The 21,811-nt window shown below is 35.9% G+C and overlaps 1 protein-coding gene across 4 annotated transcripts; it reads right to left on the bottom strand.

The window, feature by feature from the left end:
- Positions 1–395: 395 nt before the first annotated feature.
- On the bottom strand, positions 396–19,794 carry bbx (BBX high mobility group box domain containing). 4 transcript variants are annotated; one of them, XM_088321355.1, is made up of 14 exons: positions 19,670–19,794; positions 17,808–17,967; positions 16,314–16,538; positions 15,179–15,365; positions 13,902–13,969; positions 12,653–12,739; positions 11,788–11,856; positions 10,008–10,773; positions 9,791–9,923; positions 8,844–8,989; positions 8,394–8,468; positions 6,589–6,783; positions 4,126–4,243; positions 396–3,696 (listed from the first exon to the last, which is right to left on the bottom strand). In XM_088321355.1, exons 2-14 carry the CDS (start codon positions 17,949–17,951, stop codon positions 3,630–3,632), a joined length of 2,280 nt encoding a protein of 759 aa, XP_088177481.1. In that variant the 5' UTR covers positions 17,952–17,967; positions 19,670–19,794; the 3' UTR covers positions 396–3,629. The 4 variants fall into 4 exon arrangements, with proteins under 4 accessions (XP_088177481.1, XP_088177483.1, XP_088177482.1 ...); XM_088321357.1 differs by having other exon boundaries at positions 12,665–12,739; XM_088321356.1 differs by lacking the exon at positions 19,670–19,794 and adding an exon at positions 19,355–19,626.
- Between the last annotated feature and the right edge of the window lie 2,017 nt (positions 19,795–21,811).

Here is a 21,811-nt window from a genome sequence, read left to right as displayed (position 1 = left end):
CCCTTTGAGACTCTTCGTGATTTAGGGCTATACAAATAAAAATGACTTGACTTGACTTGACTTTATCTAGGCACCATACTGTAATTATTCCTTTTTGTTGCCCATTTATCCTGATAGTCTTTTATCTTTTTTTTCTTAAAAGCCTTTTTACACATTTTACCAAGTGCCATGTCTAATCTAATTGCAAACTATATTTCCCAACGTTGATATCAATGACAAAAAAGACTATTATATTCTATTCTTTTCTATTCTAATTGCATTTGCATTCCTTTGTGAGGTGTTAGTTCCAACACTGCCAATGGATGACTGTTTCTGAGTCCTGTAGCTCATGGATCAAGTGAAAATAAACATGGAGAGCATTATTTTTTATAAAAACAAAACAAAAACTCTTTATATTGGTATAATAGATGAAATTTTATTAGGTGTTCAGCAAGCAAATAGTTCTCATGGCAGAAAATGTAAAACTAATTGCGGTGTTAGTTATGGTGGAATACATAGACAAACGATAAGTGGAGAGAATCCTTGGCAAAGATCCTATATTTGTATTTGACTAAACCTTACAAAAATAACAATAATTATGTTAACGCTCAAGATTTCATTTATTCTAATGGCAAGCGCTAGATCAGGGGTGGGCAAACTTTTTCAGTTGCGGGCCGCACTGAGTTAAAAAAAATTGACAGAGGGGCTAGTCCAGCAGTGGAAAAAATGATTGATTTAACTTTTCATGTATCTGTCGATAGTCCCAGATCTGAACCTTACCCTTAATCCTCTAAACCTAACCCCCCTAAGTCTACCATTTTCATTTGGCGGCCCTAAATAAAAAAACTGATGTGCTGCATACGTCCCGCGGGATGTAGTTTGCCCACCTCTGCGTTAGATGAAAGCAGAAAAATCTCTACTGAATTAGTTTAGTGCACTTTTGACTTCTTACATCTTTACTCAGTACAGACTTCAGTACAATCGATACTAAATTAGAAAAATACAGCTATAAAAATATTACAATCAAAAATACAGTACAAGCACAAAGGGTAATCTATCAGGATTCTGACTTATTACAATTTTATCAGGTAGTTGCGCAATGTTCAGAGCATAGTACGGTCTGGATGATTGAAGTAAAAGTGAAATTGATCAATAAATCATGTGTAAGTAAACGCTTTTCTGCCTGAAGAATTTATATAGTTGTAAATATAAAAGATGGATTGGTGATATTTTTTGAAGTTCTTTGCAAAAACAAATATAAATACTTTTTAAAAAAAATCTGGTTAATCAATCGTGAACCTTGTGAGAATGTGAGTTATGTTGTGTAATTTTTTCCGCCTTGCAGAAATTGTCTTTAACAGTCTAAGGATTATATGTAATTTGTAAGAACATGACATTTTCTGTTCATTCAACAAGCAAATACAAGATCAAAGACAAGCTTATTTTTAAAATGTGAGTACTAAGAAATAAAGTATTTGTTTTGTAACTGGGCTTGGCCTTTTGAATCTACAGCTGGTCTTGGAACATACAACACATTTCATACTAAATATGCATTAATGGTAATAATAAACAGACTACCCCAAATTCCGGGCTACAAAGCGCACACTTTTAAAAGTCACATAATCAACCTAATTGACCATAAAAATGATTCAGCTGTGTCGTTTTGTTTGAGTTGTTTACGTCGTTTTCTGTGTTTTACGATCATGTGCCCATTCAAGATGGCAACTACAAATATGAGCACATATTTACTACTGCAATGAAAGGATACGCAAATGAGGGCTGCGTGGCATGAAATTGTGAGCGCTATAGTTCTAAATGACAGCATTTAGGGCCACCGTCTAGTGGATAATAGTGCCAGATTGCAACACAGACGTGTCTTTTTGTGTTTTGGGGGCTGTTGCAGTGATAGAACAAATTCCGTTTGCTTGTCAACATTCCTTGAGGATTAAAGGAAACTGACCTGACATTGACACTGATGATACTGAAAGAGGATTGTAGCATTTTTGATGAATAACTTCCGCTGCTGTTCAATTTGGATGTATAAATTAGGGACTTGATGTGTTTGTGAATAAGTTTAAATACCGTGTATATGTGGTAAACATTCAATAAAGTACTGTTATAACTCAGTTTTCTACTGAGATGTATTATACAAATAACGTTGGCAAAAACATGGAATACTTTCTCTAGTAGGGCTTTAGAAATGTTTCCAAAAGTCACTGCAGTCTTTTCTATTTAGGGCGCATGTGTTGTAGAAAAGAGCAGCTTGCCCTTTCCCCCTGTGCCACCACAAAACATAAAAGAAATAGCCTCACCATCTTTGAAACCATCGTATTTAAAAAGGAGCAAAAAGTAGCGTCTTGTATCCCGGAATTTACGGTACTTGGAACTGTGAAGAGATCAGTTTTACTTGCGCATCTGCGTAAAACAATTGAACAATTTCTGTTTATACAATGGAAAAATAATTATTGTAGGCAATCCATTAACTGGACAGAAAGTAGGAAATTCCAAGTTGCATAACTTGCTTTGTCTTGATTTACAGTTGACATCATGTAGAAATAAACACTGTATATCCCACATATAGAGGAAACAGACATAAAATAACATCACACCAAAGAGGAAATTCAAATGCAACATACTGTGTAGATGTTAAACACAAGAAAACACGAATAAATATTAGCATACTTTTAAACTCTTATGCATTATGTAGAGTTAAAGTTTGAATATGATAGCGTGCTCTTATTTTGGTTCAGCTAGTCTATAACTCTTCCTTCAACTACAGTATGATACTATGAATAAAACTTAACAGCTTCAGGTTTTGGCTGCTACTGAGTACGATGTCTGATTTAAGGATTAGTAAAAATGTATATGGAAAACAAGCCAAAGATAACGCTTATTCTAACTACAGTATACAAACTATGATGTACCGATGACATGCAAATTTCACTGATAAAAACATTCTAAGAGCAAATAAAAGTCTGCAATGCGCTGAGCAAGCAAATAGTAAATTCTATTGCAGGGACATGGTGGATGTGCGCTAAAGCTATACTAGCAAAAATAGAACTTAATGTCTGAATAAAATTAGAGGAAACATTTCCAACTATTCTAAACTCTAGTTCAAAGGCAGAGGTACAGTATTGTGCACGTTTGCTTTTAAAAACATTCAGGGTTTTTTTCTAGCAACATACCATCAAAGCATGTATAGTATAGTAGCTAAAATACTATTAAACATATTGACAATTCAACGTTTCAAATACTCTACTAAGGTTTCTTCATGTTGAGTGTGCATTTATTGCAGTTTGTAACTAAGATGAACATGTTTGATTTGAAGTCAAAGCTACTGGAAGTGAAAATTAGTGTCAACCATTGAAAAAGAGGGAATGCAGTGATTAATTTAAAAAGAGACACCTAAATGCTTTGTGTTTGTTTGGTTCCCTCATTTAGTTTGCTTTTAAATTTTAAATGATGGCACTGAACAAAGCAACTGTAAAATGAAACCCTGAATTTTCTTATGTTAGCAACAGTCTATTTAAAGGCTTGAGAAGACCGTAAAAATAGTGGGCAACAAAGGAAAGGGTGAAAAAGGAAAGATTGGGATTTTACTTCATGAAAGGCTTTTCATAAAAATGAAAATATGAGCAAACTTCTAGTGATCAGCACAAGAGATGAGGAGTGTTGAGCAGTTCTCTCTTCAGACTGTCAGCCAAACCTCTCTCGCCTCTGAAATGACATTTCAATTCAAGCAGACCATTTTAATGTCATGTCGAGAAATGTCATCTAACACATTCAGTACCAAATTGTGTTAACTTTTTTAAGTCTGACCATGCATGTGAGTCAAAGTCCTAAATATTTAAAATTGGCTCGGCCGCCAACATAAATTTAGACATTCTAGTACAGAACTACTGCCAACTACTGCTTTTAAATACAGCGTATACTCATTCCGGATAAAAAGACTTGTACTTCCAGAGCATCCTTCTCCGAGAGGCTAAAGTCTTTCTTTTTAGTTTTTCCAAAAACGTACATGGGCCAAAATGGCTGGTTGGATATTCTGAAACAATTTGGAACTGATTGAGATTAATGGAGTTGTGTGTAAGAACATCATTGGGGTTTGACGCACATGGCAAAATAAACTGTGCAGATTTTTCCTACCTGTTTGTGTTTTCCATGGTTGCAAGTTCAGCGAGAGCAGCTAAACTAAAGAAAGCAGGAAGCTCCTGAGTCCCAGTGCTCCCCTCCACTGGCCTCGAATCTTTGGAGTCTTTGGAGCCTTTTTCAATACAAAAAGAAAGTTGGGGTAGTGACATTGTTAAGTTTAAACTTTAATAGGGACTCCAAATAGGGAGAAAATACATCAATGGATTTTGAACTTGCAAGGGGGACAGGGAGAGAAGCCTTCAGATTAGAAATACCAACCTGAGCCCTTCTTTTTATTAAATGCCCTACGTTACAAAAGCAGATCCACCCTAAAGTGTATCAAAGAACAGCAAAGTGATGGGCCGATAGTGACAATGGTGCAAGTCAGAGCAACTAACAACAGTGAGCAATAATAGTCAAAACAAGGAAGTGGCAATGTATGAAATATCCTTTGCAGGTTTCCAATACTAACTTTCGGTTTTAAATCCAATGGATGTCGCCAAAGCCAGACGCCACTTTCAAAGCACTCACTGTATTGGCTGGCTACCATTAATCAACCAGAGAACTCTGAGAAAAACCCACTCCAAAGTTATTTTACTTAAAATAAAAGTCACTGACCCGTTGTTTAAGGTAATATGAAGAATACCACATTTTTAGAAATTGCACCTTGGTGTCTTTGCAGAAGTTTAAATAAGCTTAACCGCCTTTCTATAAAATATATGAAATCGAACAGAGAAGTTCTTTCAAAAAACATTTTCTTTAAAAAAGAAAAACAAGAAAGTCTTTTAAATTATTGAATCAATCATTTTAACTATTATTTGGTGATAATTTTGACACTTTCCAGTTTACATGAGTTTCCCCTACTTTAATAAACTAAAGTGGGAATTGATTCATCTGTTGTTTTCATTTTCATTTTATTTTACTTTTTACAAATGCAGTTCCTAAACACTGAGTTGGGTGGGTGTTTGGATCCCTTAACCACTGGGCTCTAAAGGGGCACCATTTCCTGTGGTGTCTTGGGCAAGTACAGCCTGGTGGCGCCCATCCCTCTCCAGGTCAACAAGAGATAAAATCTTAGTGAATGAAACAAATATTGAGGGGAGAAAACCTCAATAATCATTTTATAATCAAATCTCACATCCCTGAATGACAATTTAATTGTGAGTGCTCAGAAAGACCCCCGCTCTCCAGCTAAGTGACCATGTGGCCTCCGGGCTAGAATGAGTTTGACACCCTCGCAATAGTGGATAAAATCAGTCGGAAATTTGTGATTTTGCAATGCAACTACTTCAATTGAAAGGTGTTTCAACCATCTGTGGACAATTTTAGTTGAAGGCAAGTGGTCTCATCACTGTTGTTGGGAATTACTCTAACCCATTTTAGTGTTTCTCAACTTGTTTGTAATGCCGGATTGCAACACAGACGTGTCTTTTTGTGTTATCATTGGCTGTTGCCGCAGTAATGTGAGGATATACAGACACTGCCCTACTTAGGAACGAGGTTCCGGACGATCGTTCGTAAGTTGAATTTGTTCTTAAAGTTGCTTCAGTGCTATATTTTGTATGGAATGTATGTTTAAGGTTTATATAAGTATGTTTAAGGCTTGTATAAGTAACCTGTATTGTTTTGAAACTGGAAAATAAACGTTTGATAAAATAATATGCTCTATAACATTACAAAGCAGAATGATAAAGCATAGTACTGTAATGAAAAACAAAGCTACACGTTAGGCGTTGACATTCTGTGGTCTGTGAAGCCCTTTGAGACTCCTTGTGAATAAGGGCTATACAAATAGACATGACTTGACTATAAAGATAAATAAAGTTATGTTTAACTTACTTTTGAAAGAGTTAGAAAACTTCCTCCACCATGGTGAAAAGTGGATGAAAAAAAAGCGATCCAACCATTTTCTCAACCGCATCAAGCTTTCTTATTGCACGCTAATTTCAAATGAAAAAGCTAGCCTCTTCTTTACACTTTATACCAACCATATTGAATGGATGCAAGAGATATTAAACAATAAAATGTCAAAATTTTCAGGGCGCTAGAGATAAAGTGCAGTGTTTACAAACAAGGAAGTAGAAGCCAGATTTCTTCTTCGTACAGATTCTGGGTGACTTCTCACAGCGCCACGCAGCGGAAAGAAGAACTACAGTACTGTCCTGTACTCGGAAAAAGGTGCACACGATACAAAATCTAACTTACAGCAATGTCCAGATATTTTTCGACATCCCAAAAAAATGATCCTTTCTACCATTTTGCATCAGTCCAATGGTCATAAGTGGGGGAGCGTCTGTACAGTCATTCTGAACTAAATAGTTACTTTTAGAGTAATGCGCCACTTTTGGGTGTCAGGAATCTTGCGATTACTTTCTAAATAAGGTCACTAGTAACTGTAACTAATTCCTTTTTTTTTCAGTAATGCGACCAACACTGTTCATCACACATGACTGTTAAAAGCAAGCGCACTTGCCTTACCTTCTATTGGAGATCCAGGGGCATCAGCGGTGCGCACCAAGTGTGTGATTTTGCTTTTTCTAGCTTTCCTCTTCTGGCTACCAATTGGGATTTGCACACTTGTAGTTCCTTGCACCTCTGAGCAAATGATGGCATTGGAGGCACACAATTTGGCTTTTGAATCAGAGAACGTGCTTGAATCCCTCATTTCCTCACCTGTTGAAAAAACTCTTGTTAAAACCTACCAAATGTTATCTCCACAAAACAGAGTAGTAATCATTATTTTGTTAACACAGAATATCTATAATCTATGTCAGCTAGATAAATATGGAATTGTCATTAGGGAAAAAAAGTATTTTTGTGTTAAATAAGTTTAAACACGGAGAACCAATCCGTCACATGAAGTTATGGATATATAAATTAATAAATACCTGCCAATATGAGTCATACAAATTAATGAAAACAAAAATAAAATCACATAATACCTAAATATATGGCATAAATGAGATGTATGCAAATTTTCATTTCTTGTGATTTATTTATTTCAGTATTTGTTTTGTCGTGTATTTTGTCATATATTCATTTTGTCAAGTATTTTGTTGTATATTTTGTCGTGTATTTATTTTGGTACGTATTTTGTCATAACTTTGTCATGTATTTATTACTTATTTAGTATGTATTTATTTCTGTATTTTTTTGTCTGGTATTTTACCGTGTATTTTGTCTTGTATTTTTTTAGATATTTTCTCATGTATTTTGTAGAGTATTTTGTCACAACAAAATGTTATTCAAATGAGGAGGCAGCCCAGTTGCATGAGCATTTCTCCTATTAGTTGATCAGTGATGCCTTTGGCAAAATACACCACAACATACTTGACAAAATATGCTAATAAATGTATAATAAAATAAATGACATAATAAATAACAAAATAAATAAATGACCAAACAAATGTCAAAATTCATAAATATATGAATAAGTTGCATTTATGTCATATATTTAGAGGTTACATTTTTTTATGTGTTTATTTATATAAACTATATTTGCAAGTGTTTATTAATGCATTTTTCTATATTTGGCAAGATTGGGACTTCATAACTGAAAATGTAAAAAGAACCAATAATGACCAGATGTTCTCGATTATATTGTATGACAGCATTTTAGAGACTCATACCATAAATATATTTTGTTAAGAAAGCGCGTACATTTTTGATTAAAAAACACAAATTGATGACAAACAACGTCAAACATTTGTGACTTTTTTAAGTGCCAAATTTGCAAGAAAAACTCACAAATTTTCCAACTATTTGGCAAATGTGTGACATTGAAAAGTCGAAATTATATGGGATGAAGACGTTTCCCAGTACCTTAAATACAAATATTTATTTGCGTACTATTTATAACAAAGCTTATAATTTAATAGGTTCTCTGTAACATATCGTTGAATATTTTTTTTCCTCAACATCAACATTTAACTTCCCATGTGTGTTTTGTACACTTGGAATTCTCAATTTCTAACAAAGATCTAAGAAGGCTACTTGTATATTTCTGTTTGTCGTTTGCAAATTTGCCCATTATGAACTCACAAATCTGACCCTGTATGTCAAATTTGCATGTTTTTTCCTTTGTATTTGAGACTTTATAAATTGACAAATTTTCAACTTACTTTTCCATTATTTGAGAGGGGATTTTTCCCTTAAAGTATTGCGCCACTCTGCAAAATATATTTATGACAGTTGGCCCTAATACATAGTTGTTATATTTTAATCCTGACATCCATGCAAGAACACAACTTACTGATACACCAAATTGCATTTTTTTACTGCACCTGATTTCTTCTTTAAGTATTTGTGCTTCTTAATAATCTTGTGGAATGAAGTCTCTTTCTGTGATGGAGATGGGGCTAATACATATAAAAAAACAAAGAAAATGAGCATGGACATGATTACCGGTGTAACAATTGGCACAAAGTATAAACGATCCGTGGACTAAAATGTATGGTCACTGTATTTAAAGCTGCAGTGTATAAAATGTAGCAAAAAAGTAGTGGCTTGTTGTCTGAAATTCACCATATATTTTTTTCGTTATTATTTGATGCTTTTTAAGGTGGCTTAAACAGATCAATGTCCAGAGATCAGTTCATGTTTGCTCAGAAGTGTTTTTGCCATAATATCATGAAACAGCAGACATTTTGTTAGATTTAAAAATAAGTTCAGATAAAGTAATTGTCAAAGAACGGCAATCATTTCCATATATTTATGCTGTGTTTTGTGCTGACCTTTTCCGGTTTTGGAAGTCTTCTCAAGGGCAAGGGAACAATCTGTCTTCTTTCTCTTTATAACCGAGGTTCCGTTCTTATCAAATGTGCTTGGACTATCCTCTGGAAGGCAGTTGAACTTCTTTTCAAACTCTTCTTCAAGTTTTCTGTTGAAGTGGCATCCATGTTACCATTATTAAAAAAATGAATAAATAGCTATCAAATAGATACACAAAACAATCAACTAGTAGTATTCAGTGTCCATGAGACAATATTTCGATCTTTTTTTGGGTGATTGAAATTTTAGGTGCGTAATTAAATATCTTATACGATTTTCCTGTGTTTGATAAGTTTTTTGATCATTTCAAATTTTGTACACGTCGTATAAGAATTTTGGTATATTTTTTACTATTGCTACATATAAGCAACACTAAATTTACTGCAAGTGGGGAAAGAAATAGAAAAAGATGCTGAGATAATTGTTTGTGTTCTTTATTCGGTAAATAAAATAAACTTTTTTACACAAATTACAGTCGTTTTATTCTACATAGTCTGTCTTGTTGTGAGTAAACAAGTGCCGCGTTGTGTTTGTGAGGTTTATTATCACTTAATAGAAGAATTCAAATAGTTAATAACGAGAGCAATTGGCTGAGCTTGACAGATATGTAGTTATCAAATTATTAATTTGAGAGTGAAAATAAATTCTGGACAACACAGATTGTATTTACATATGATTGGTTGACGATATATCTTAGGTAATATCGTCAGATGAAAATGGTCTTTTTTTCTGTTTTGTGAAGCGAACATTTAATGTGTTCGGAAGTTGCTAAGACAGTTGGCGAAATGCTGGTGAAAAAGGGTTCAGACCATGTTTAAAAAATGATCATCTATACCTTGGAAACAATTGCAATTGTGATTCTGCACTTTTATAAATGACTCTAAAAGTATGTGCGAGAGCTCTGACTCACCCTTGTAAAGAAACCTCTTTGGATTTAGACTTTTTCAACCTTTTGTTGTTGTTCGATGCCATTTTGGATAGTGTCCAGCTATTCTCAGCCCAGTTTGCCTCATGATCAGAGGCACGTAAAACGCTTCTTTTACCTAAAGAAAAGACCAGCATATTATTGACATTGCGCCCTGGACTATTGGAGCATGTTGATCTTATGTAAGTCAAACAACAAGTACCACGGTCAATATTGGCTCTCAATGAAATCAGCATTCCTTCAGAAACAAGGCTCTTGTACAAGGCGCCTTTGCAGCTCCTCTCAGATTTCCTTGAAGCCTGGATCTCCGTTTTGGAATCACTTGATCTTTCCATCAGATTGACATCTACCTTGTGCATACTAATTGGTTGGCTTCCTTCCACAATCTCCTGAAATTCTTTCCTTTCAATACATAATTCCTCTATTTCATTCATTTCCATTTTAGAGACACTGTGTTGGACATACATGTCATTGTTATCAAGCAATCCTTTGTTTTGACCCGAAGAATTTGCTTTGAGATTTTTGGAAGGAGGGGGAGAACGAGACAGATCACCCGCATAAAACTGAATTTTCATCTCGGGCTTCACTGAATCATGGTTAACGCTTTTGGACACAGTCTCGGGTCCCAAAAAACCACCACCAGCTCTTTCTATAGCATTCATCCCTTTAAGGATTGTCTTTGAGGAATGTAGGGTTTCATAAATGACATTGGACAATAATTCCTCGTTCTTCTTTTGGATGGAATGATTTTGCCCCTCAAACTGCAAGGACATTGTCTGAGTCAAAGTGAGTGAGGAGGGCAAAGGTAAAATTGTATTGGAGGAGAGAGCACATCCAACATTGTCCAAGGTCTCCTCTTTAACCTGAAGATTATTCTCGGTTAATATTTGAAAAGAGCCAAAAGACGAGCTCATTTCTTTCCGAGATATGGCTGTGTCCATCTTCTCAGCTTCAGTTGCCAAACACATCTAAACAGAAAAAAGACAATTAGTCAATAAATTCGCACAAATATGATCCCCGTATGGCTTTCACACATGACTTTATTTACATATTTACTACTGCGCCGAAATAATAGACGAATGAGGACCGTGTCGCATAAAATGCAAGCCCTATAATTTTAGACAGCAGCGCCAGGGGAATCGTACTATGTAGAATAGTACCAGATTGCAACACAGATATGGTTGTTGTGCTTGTGTCGTTGATGGTTTTTGCAGTAATGGACCAAATTACACTCAAGAGTAAAATATCTAGTTTTTTTTAAATCACATGGATAAATATATATGTATCCATTTTTAACCCAACCTTAAGTGACACATATTTGACTGAAATGCAAGATGCCTCTGGAATATTAATTGGGTAGGTTGACTTTTCTCTTGCGGTACACTTTTGTTAAAAAAAAACCTAATTACATTTCGTACAAATATTTAAGCACTCATTTTAGTATAAAAAGTGCTCTACAAATTTAGGCCATTCAGATTTTATGTATGATAGAGAAAAAATGTTAAAGGTTAAGGTGCTACTGATTCTGACAAACTCAAAAGAGAAATTTGTTCTCACAGCCAACCAATCAGTCGAATTTTATAGTCTTCTTAGTTATAATCTAGCAAGAAATTGATTGGTAACGCATAAAAGTGAATAAAAAGAGTCCATACTTTACACATACTGTGGCATACAGGTTATTAAAAATTCCTTAAGCATTAAAACATGAATAAACTTGATACTCTCAATAACTAAAGATGAGAGATAAGAAAAACTCATTTATTATATTCTGTGTCATTGGAACATTAAAATTGGTCTTGATATTTGAAACAATCAGAAATTTCAAAAATTTTGTTATTTTTCTCCCACCTTGTATTTGCAACGTATATAATGTCTAAATACATTGTAAGAGCAAAAAAATAGACTTTAGCAAGCGGTAACTTGGAAATTGACTGATAATTGTTGCCAAGATGTTGATTGAAAAACACAAAAAACAGATTTACCTCAGCAAGCTGAAAGAGAGGAGACCGTCTGCATGATTTTCTTTCAGGTGCCACAATTCCTGCAGACTCCTAAAAAAATGAATAAGAAAGCATGTTTTAGCGTCCATCCTGTGGTGAGTGAAATTCAGAAATAACCTCCATTGGTATTTAAATGTGACTGTGCCTGCAGCATGTTTTCAGACATTCCTGTTTATGAAATTATTTGATCCAAAATAAATTAATATCAAAATTAAAACTCATGTCAGAAGATATAAGATAAGTGGTCAAGTTGGATCTTTTTGTCAATTGGAGAAGCAAATGAAAGCTGCAAATGGAAAGAAGGCCCTGAAATATTCGAGGCAAGGCAAGTCATTCCTATTTGTACATCCCATAATTCACAAGAAATCTCAAAGGCATGTATAGACTACTATAACACTATTCCCTGATCTAAAGCCTACATGAGGGCAAGGAAAAACTCAAAAACCTCAGCATGAGAAAAATGAAAAAAACCTTGAGAAGGGACGCACATGAGGTAATCCCCCCTTCCAGGATGACCAGGTTGCAACGGATGTTGCAATAACAAATGATACACAGATATTGTCAACATGAAATATAGGTCATTCATAAGATATATAATAGAAATGTGTTTTAAGCCTAGATTTAAACCGTTCCACCGACGTTGCAGATCGCATCTCAGGGGGCAGAGCATTCCACAGCACCGAGCCGCGAATGGAGAACGATAAGTGGAAATTAACTTTATATATCTTATACTGAGAACATTGACAAGGTGTGTGTGAAATGCTCATAATTAACTGATCAGATAAAGATGAAGCAGGAAATTTAGGCACACAGACGAAACTCAAACGGCACAGTTTATGCATACTACCTGCATAAATACCTGCTCTTTTTCATCAGGAAGGAATTTGGCTTCTGTCCCTTTCTCAGGTAAGCTTGCTTTCTTGCTAAAAGTGCTCTGTAAAGATGGAAATGAAGTCAAAATCAATGGAAAGTGTTTGCAAGCTTGAGTTTCAAGGGCTAAGGGCATGCAGGAGCCTTTCTCTGCTGTCCTCAAGAAGTGGAAAGGCAAAGAAAAATATGTCTATTAAAGTTAAATGATATTCTTAATTATTTTGGGTTTTAAGGTGAGGCTCAGCTGAGAGTCATTTGGCTGGTTTGAGATTTTCACTTTTCAATTCAATCTTAATTGCTAACAACGGTCTGATTCAAGATAAAAACAATTTGACTTGCAATTGTACTTGAAACAGATCTGCAGAAAGTGTAGAACATGTATTTATTTATTTATTTGGGGGGTGGTGGGGTTTTTTGGGGGGTGTATAAACTTTCATAGTGACTTTTTAATAAAAACATATTGATGATAATTTAACTACTGCGGCATAGGAAAACGTGAATGACAGTTGCGCCACGTAAAATGAGAGCCTTATATTTAAAGACGACAGCGCTATGGCAAACATACAGTGGAAAATAGTGCCAGATTGCAAAACAAACTTGTATTTTTGTGTTGTCATCAGTTGTTGCTGCAGTAGGGACCGAATTGCATTTGCTTGTTGTCTTTCCTCAAGGATTAAAGTAAACTTCAGCGAACTCTTATTGATGCTGATGATACGGAAAGAGAAGTTTAGCCTTTTTGATAGGTTACTTCCACTGCTGTCCAATTCAAATATATACACTGAAGACTTGATTCTTGGGTGAAAAGGTTAAAATATCGTTAGTATGTTGTAAACATTAAATAAAGTACCGTCAAACCTTGTGCTGTTATGTATTATTTGAATACTTTTGGCAAAAACATGGACTAATTTCTCGGGAAGGGCGTCAGAAATGTTTTATATTTAGAGGGCATAGGTTTTGGAAAAGACCAACTTGACATTTTTGTCATCGTCACCACCACCCAAAAACAAAAAATATGCTGATCCGTACTTAAGGCTACTGTGTTCAAAATCCAGCAAAAAGTAGTGCCTTGTAGTACAGAATTTGCAGTAATTAGTGCAACTTTGAATTTGAAAATTTCTCCCCATTTAAGTGGTCTGTTTTTAGTGATTTTTTTTCTTTGATTCAACACATCAACATAATAACCCCCCCGAAAAACAAAAAGGAACAAATAGCACACAGCAACTTACCTCTCGGTTTGCAAGGGCGTGTTCTCCAGCTAACAGTAGCATACTTAAGCCACCCATCTTAGTTGGATCTGATGATGACAGGCATGTCTATATGTAAATTCAAGCCTATAAAAATACAGCTCAACCTGAACCCACCCAGGCTCGCGGGTATTAAACACCAACCCAGCCTGAGCTCAACCAATTAACTTGATTCGCAAGACCGGGATCCAAGCAAACCCCAAATTTCTGATTTTATTCAAGATTACTAGGGATGAGTGGAGGCTATTTATGATCAATTAAAGCCTGTCTTTTGTAACCAAATCTAAGTTAAACAAGACTCCATAAGCATTGACATCGTTTATATGTCTGCAAAAGTTACATGAACTGGGATTTTTTTTTAAGAGTTGACGGACAAATTTTAATACCCTCCATCATTTTGACGGATTAAAAATCAGGCCATAACCTACAGCAGCAGTACGTCCTTAAAAATCGAGCCCGGCACTTAAAGGGGGAGAGAGGCAGAGAGAAAAAAAAGAACAATGACGGGTGAATGATGGACAAGAGGAAGGAAAGAGCTGAAATGACATTGCAAGTTCAGTACATGTTGAGATGGGTCCACTTCTGTTTATTGAATTTGAATACAATGAATTTAATTATTCTTTATATGACAAGTATTCCTTAGCTTAGCTTTCTGTAGGAATGCAAGAGATGTATTGAAAAAAGGTATTACTTTTAAGAAACCGCCAAAAACACAGATAAAACACACAAAAAAAGCTTACAAAATGAGAACACAAATACTAAGAAGATTGAATAAACAAATGTAAATAGAAAACAACCAGTAACGCAATAACTTGGTGGAGCTGGGGTGAAATTGAATATTCTTGGAGTTGCATAAATTATTTAACCCACATGATTAATTTCTAGATACAAGGAGGACCCTCCTAAAAGGGGATCCAAAGCATCTAATGTATGTTTTTTGTTTTTTAGATATACAATATTTTTTTTTCAATATTTTTTTTAAAATTGTATTTAGTATCCACACATAGTGTATGTTTTTAAGAAAACATAAATTGATTTAAAAAAAAAAAAATTTTTAAAAAAAAAAGAAAAAAGCCAGTGAGAGAGAAGCCCGGCCAGACCCGAACATAATGATTGACATTTTAGGCCCAACCAGGCCCCAAATTTGGGTTGAGCACGGAAGTCGGTTTAGGCTTGGGTTTAAGATCTTACCTCTGCCTCAGTCTAACAGACAACCACACATACACAAGCGCAAACGTTTAAAAATTGTTGACTCCTACCTGCCATGGCAAAGTTTAGTTGCGGGACATCAGTTTTGTAGGTGGCCGAGTCCTTGGAAATATTTGAAGTGAAGGGCCAAACTTTTTTGCAAGAGCTACTAGCCACTGGACACGGTCCTTTAAATGCTTTGCTGCCGGTAGGACACCATTTGAAGTCCGGGTGGGCCTTCATAAAGGCCTCCTTGTACTGAAATTACAGGTATCTTAGGTTATATAAGAAATGAATATCTTATCAAATTTGGTCTGTGATCAATTCATCCAATTATACTGCATATACATCATATATCAGAGGTGCTCACACTTTCTCAGCATGCTAGCTACTTACAAAACGATCAGGTCAAAATGATCTGCCACCACAAAAAAATAATATATTTTTAAAAACTCAAATAAAAACAATGGAGATTCAAGAGCAGTCTAGCAATAAAAAAAGTGTCTCAACTAGTAGAATTAAATGTTCACAATATTTCTCAATGCTTGCTAAAGTAAATCAAATACATTTAATCTAAATAAAAATATATAATACAATAGTAAACGCCATGACTCAATTCAAGTCAGTCTTTTTTAATTGCCATTTATTTTTGCTATTATAAGAAATAAGTATCACTGTACAGCATGTTAGTTTGATGAACCGAAAAAGAATTAACTACCCTGTACTAAAACTAAGCAAATACTTACATTGGTGGATGATAATGTAAATTCCAAAGCACACCAAAACAGTAATTTAATTAAAATTATTTTTCTTTATTTATCTTAAGGCATATTTATAAACATCATACATTTTATGATATATTTGGGTAAACCCAAATATTACATTTCATTTTGACTATAATGATTAAATACATATTACACCATAATCAAACAATTAAAAACAAATAATTGTAATAAAGTACACCTTACATTAACTATATTTGGAGTTCTCCAATTTGCTACTGCTGCTAAGCAACATTAATGTCTATGCTGAAATGCTGCATTTGAATGCTAAATTGCAGCGTGTCCCAACATATACAATACAATGAGTACTTTCTCGCCATCTACCAATACAACATCAGTGATCCACCAGTAGATGATCTCAATCGAAGTAATGAGCACCCCTGGCATGTATATTTTTGTATATGCTAAAGAATACAATCCTTACCTCCTTTGCCATTTGAGTGTATTTTTGCTTTTCAGCTGGCTCCAAGACAGCCCACCAGTCAGCCAAGATCTTTGTGGCTCCACGGTTGTCCAAACGCGGATGCTCATGTTGCACCAGGGAGCGAAAACGTTTGCAGAACAGGAGAAAAGCGTTCATCGGACGACGGGCTCGCTCTTCTTTTGCATCCTCCTCTACTTCTGCTGCCAAGACTCCATCAGAAGCCTCCTGATGGTCAAATTGCGCTTTTTAGGATAAAAGCCCTCATTTTAATGAAATGTATGGCTTAAGGAATTTGGCAAATGAGGAAATATACAGGCAATACTCAGTTCATAATCAGAAAGATGACTATATTAAGGTTTGGTAAGGCACATAATGCATATATTTCACCTATAGATGAGCAGTTTTGGGAATAACATGGAAAAAAAGAATGGATTCCTGGAACACAATTACTTTTTCGGTAACAAGTTCTGAAACGCGTTACTAGTACAATTTTGTAACTTTACCGTCATGACTACTGGATAGTGTTTTTATGTTGCTGCACTACTTTATAAATGCAGATGACTAATTATAGTGTCCTCTGATTGTTGAGTACTCTTCCTTTACTTTTGTTGTCACATTCATCCTCAATAAGGTAGAGGGAATCTCTAAAGGGTATTTGTAATAACTTACAAAGTACAAATGAATACAGTTACGGTGGCACCATCTCAAGCACAGAGTACGAGAACGTTGAATTTCTCCTCATGGAGATATTCTCCCTGCTGTATGTACTTGTATTTAAGCCAAATATACAAATATAAAAGAAAATACTGAAATCAGGGAGTCATTTTTGGATGTGTGTCACCAGTACCAAATGGCAGGCAGTAAATGTGGAGGGGGGACAGCTTACACAGGAACAACGAAATCAATATGGCAAACGTGATCACAGAATTTTCAGTAAAAGAGAAGTAAAGTTTGGTCTTATCTGTAAAATTATATTTGCAGTACACCATGCCTGTGAAAAAAGAAAATGTCTTGGACAATACTCACCAAAGGAGAAGGAAATGATCAAGTGTTTTGAAGCCCTTAAACAAAATGGATATGGAGTATCTCAGCTATGTGTTTGTCTGCAATCTCTCATGGTTGTACAAGCTAAAAAAATATGAAGTGTTCACTGCTTCCTCAGGTTGGTGAACACGCTTTGTTGTACTTCTTTTATTATGTGGCTATATTAGAGTGTTTTAAAGGAGTAGGCTTCCATGCAAGTATAAACGGTAATTTGTAACTAGATAGGAGAAAGAAATGTGCCCAGAAATTAACTTTTTTGTGACAGTCATCTGGGATGTAACACATTTTGAATGAAGTAACTGTAACGGTTTACTTTTTTTTACAGAAACTCACTCAGACACTATAGATGAGTTTGCATTATAGAATAAAGCTGAAGTAAACCAAGACCATTCAAATAGGTTTCATTAGTAAATATAAAACTTAGACGCAGAAAACAAAAAATAACCTCACCAGCTTTTCGTTGTCTTCTTCCTCAAAGAAATTCAGTTTCTTTTTGGAGAGGAGAGGGTTCGACTGCAGGCACTTACGCTTGGGACGCTTTGCAATTGCATCTGCGACAATAGGACGGTCCTTACACCCTTCTTCACCCTTCATGGTCTGATAATCACAACTAAAAAAAAAAAAGATTCTTACAATGAAAACTGTGAAGATACAACCCTAACCAAGTGTTACAGTAATTCCTTGCATTATTGCCGTCTCTCTACATTGCGGATTTACATTGTGCATTGTGATTGTCTAAACAGGAAGATGCTTTCTAACACCAACAAAGTTGGACCTTTCCGGCCACTAAACTTGCCCTGAAATGATATGCGAATTCAAGGGACACTTCGATAAGCTGCATGGAGACAGGGAATGTAACAACATAATTGATAAGTTTATTATGTTTTAATATTGGACACCTGTGAAGGAGAATTCACAGGATGCCAGTCTGTCATTTTGATTATTATTGTGCACTGTTGATTTGACTAAAAATGAACTGTTTACATCATTGTCACTATCGGCCAAAGATGTTGCTGATATTGTGTTTCCACACCCTTTAAGGCAGATCTAATTTTGTAATCTAAGAAAAGTAATGAAGAGAAAGGGCTCAGAGGAAAACTATTAGAACAGGTTGGCCTTTCTTATCTACGGGTTTCTCTCCCTGTCCTTGTAAATTTAAAACCCAATAATGTCTTCTCTCCTTAATTTGAAAGTCTACTAAACTTTTAATTTAACAGTAATATTTGCTTAACTCAAGGTGAAGAGAGACACATTTGAAGATAAGGCCAATTTACTTATTCTTGGATTTGCACACATAAATTGATTTTCACAGCATCATATGAAGTTGCGTAGATGACTTCAAAGCAGGGCAAGTGAAACACCATTAGTCAAACACTTGTAAAAGCCGGATGCATTAAAAAAGCAAATCTGCTATCCGGAACATTGGCTGAAGGTTAATTGTATTCCTCTTTCAAATGACACAATCAGCGACAGAAAAGAGGACATGAGTAAAGGCATCTTGGCTCAAGCAGCTGCAGGTCTGAGAGCGAAAAATATCTGTCTTGAATTTGGGGGAAAAATTGTGATACACTCTACTGTAGGGTTAAGTGAATGCCCACATGAAACTGAAAGGGTTCCGTTGCTCCAACAAGGTTAAGAACGACTGCTATAAAGGGAATGCAGTATCATTTTTTTAAGTCGTTTTGTTCTCATTGTGTTTTTCTTCTTTAAAGGAATACGTCTGAGAGGTGGAAATGTTTTTTTCTGGATTTGGGTCGCAGCATGTTATTAGAGTGGTACGATGGGACCTGCAGTCAGACCAGTTGGGAACCAGTGCTCTCCTCACTTGGATCCCAGTCGTATAACTAGGATTTAAAGGAGGTAGTTAGCTTGCTAGCTGCACCCGTGCTAAATGAACGTGTCGCTGTTTAGAACGACAACGATTGAAACGTTCGAAACAAATCAACAGAACACCCTAACTGTCATCAAAATACTTTGGCAACAATTTATTTACTCACGTCACGAATTATTGGACGACATATCAAATGCAGGCACGGAGCGAAAGATCGTATCACGTCATACATCCGAGTTGGAAAAAAAATTCTACATGCTCGTTTAGGAAAAGAAACGAAAAGACAAAATACAACAACAACAAAAAAATCACTGGGTTGCAAAAGGGATTAGGTCAGGAGAAAGACATTTTTGTGGTCAGTTAATAGATAGATAGGAACGTTTTTTCGGCACGATAAAAAAAATAAAGCCGGTGAGTTTGTCCGGAAAACCCATAAATAACACGTCCTTTACCATTAACATTTTACAATATTTTAACCTACCCTCTTCAAGTTCTGCAAGGGCCTCTCATTATCATTGTTCTTCTTATTTATTGACACATCATCAATGTACAGTACGAGCTGTGCTCAACATCACAGCAAGTTCTTCCAACGGACGGGTGAAAAAACCGGAAACAAGATAATTTGTTATCAAATTAAAACTAATGAATAAGTACTTAAACTACGTAGCTGGAGAGAACTATTACACTTTTATATTTCTTTATGTGTAATATACTTCAATCGAGTCTATTCCATACACTTAAACTGGATATACACATTATTTCCATCCCTGATTTCACAAAGTGACATTTCGATTGCAATATGGTGTTTTGTTTCCACAAATTTCACAATACAGCATAATACCTGTCAATATACTGTTTCTCTGTATCATATACGTGTTTAGATCCTTTTGGTGTGTGTACTCCGTCTAACATTTTACAATAAAAAGTAATACTGCGATGCATAATAAGCAACACCAAATTTAAGTGGGGAAATAACTAACAAAGATGCTAAAAAAATTGGTTGTGTTGTCAAGTTGTCAATTTAGTAAATTAAATGAACTTGTTTACACAAGTTATCTTTGTTTTAATATTCCATAATCTGCATTATTTTGCTGTGAGTAAATATAGGCTGTATTGTGTTTTTAAGGTTTATTATCATTTGATAAGACAATTTGCAATCATTAATAAGGGAGCAACTGGCCAAAGTTGACTGGTATCTATTCGTTCTAGTGTAATATACAGTGAAGAAAATAAGTATTTGAACACCCTGCTATTTTATTATTTCTCCCGCTTGGAAATCATGGAGGGGTCTGACATTTTCATTGTAGGTGCATGTCCACTGTGAGAGAGATAAACTAAAAAGAAAAGTCCAAAAATCACAATGCATGCTTTTTTAACGATTTATTTGTGTGATAAGGCTGCAAATAAGTACTTAAACACCTGTGTATCATCTGGAGACCTGACCCTGAAAGACCGGTTAGTCTGTCCGTCAGAAGTCCACCTGCACTCAATGTATTATCCTAAATCAGGTGCACCTGTTTGACGTCGTTAGATGCATAAAGACACCTGTCCACCCTATACAATCAGTAAGACTTTCACTTGTAACATGGCGAAGACCAAAGAAATGTCCAAAGACACCGGAGACAAAATTGTAGACCTCCACAAGGCTGGAAAGGGCTATGGAGCAATTGCCAAGCAGCTTGGTGAAAAAACTGTGCTTCAGGTCGTTGTCGTGTTGGAAGACCCAGCCACGACCCATCTTCAATGCTCTGACTGAGGGAAGGAGGTTGTTCCCCAAAATCTCACAATACACAGCACCAGTCATCCTCACTTTAATGCAGTGCATTCGCCCTGTCACATGTGCAAAAAAAAAACACCCCAAAAGCATGATGCTACCAGACCCATGCTTCAGAGTAGGGATGGTGTTATTCAGATTGTATTCTTCATCCTTCTTTCTCCGAACATGCTTAGTGGAATTATGACCAAAAAGTTCTATTTCGGTCTCATCTGACCACAGAACTTTCTCCCATGATTCTTCTGTATCATCTAAATGGTCATATGCAAACTTAAGATGGGCCTTGGCATGTGCTGGTTTAAGCAGGGGAACCTTTCGTGCCATGCTTGATTTCAAATCATGCCGTCTCAGTGTATTACCTACAGTAACCTTGGAAACGGTGGTCCCAGCTCTTTTCAGGTCATTGACCAACTCCAGTCTGTAGTTCCGGGCTGATTTCTCACCTTTCTTAGAATCATTGAGACCCCACAAGGTGTTATCTTGCATGGGGCTCTACTCGAAGTAGATTGACCGTCATGTTTAGCTTCTTTGATTTTCTAATGATTGCTCCAACAGTGGACATTTTTTTCACCAAGCTGCTTGGCAATTGCTCCGTAGCCCTTTGCAGCCTTGTGGAGGTGTACAATTTTGTCTCTGGTGTCTTTGGACAGCTCATTGGTCTTCACCATCTCATCTCATCTCATTAGCTGTACCGCTCATCCTTATTAGGGTCGGAGGGGGGCTGGAGCCCATCCCAGCCATCTCCGGGCAGTGGGCAGGGGACACCCTGAACTGGTTGCCAGCCAATCGCAGGGCACACTGGGACAGACAACTCACTCGCTCAGTCACACCTAGGGACAATTTGGACCG

This window comes from Urocampus carinirostris, chromosome 17 (assembly GCF_059441175.1).
Source record: "Urocampus carinirostris isolate Australia breed hairy pipefish chromosome 17, RoL_Ucar_1.0, whole genome shotgun sequence".
Taxonomy (NCBI): domain Eukaryota; kingdom Metazoa; phylum Chordata; class Actinopteri; order Syngnathiformes; family Syngnathidae; genus Urocampus; species Urocampus carinirostris.
Note: the sequence above shows the minus strand (reverse complement) of the source record. Positions and strands in the feature narration are given on the sequence as shown.

What these genes read in the sequence shown, in the direction of transcription:
- bbx (XM_088321355.1), bottom strand. Translation starts at nt 17,951, where the DNA reads ATGAAGGGTGAAGAAGGGTGTAAGGACCGTCCTATTGTCGCAGATGCA. An exon ending in ACACTCAAATGGCAAAGGAG is followed by an intron (nt 15,366 to 16,313) that starts GTAAGGATTGTA and finishes CTGTAATTTCAG; the next exon opens with TACAAGGAGGCCTTTATGAA. An exon ending in ACCATGGAAAACACAAACAG is followed by an intron (nt 3,697 to 4,125) that starts GTAGGAAAAATC and finishes ATGTCATTTCAG; the next exon opens with AGGCGAGAGAGGTTTGGCTG.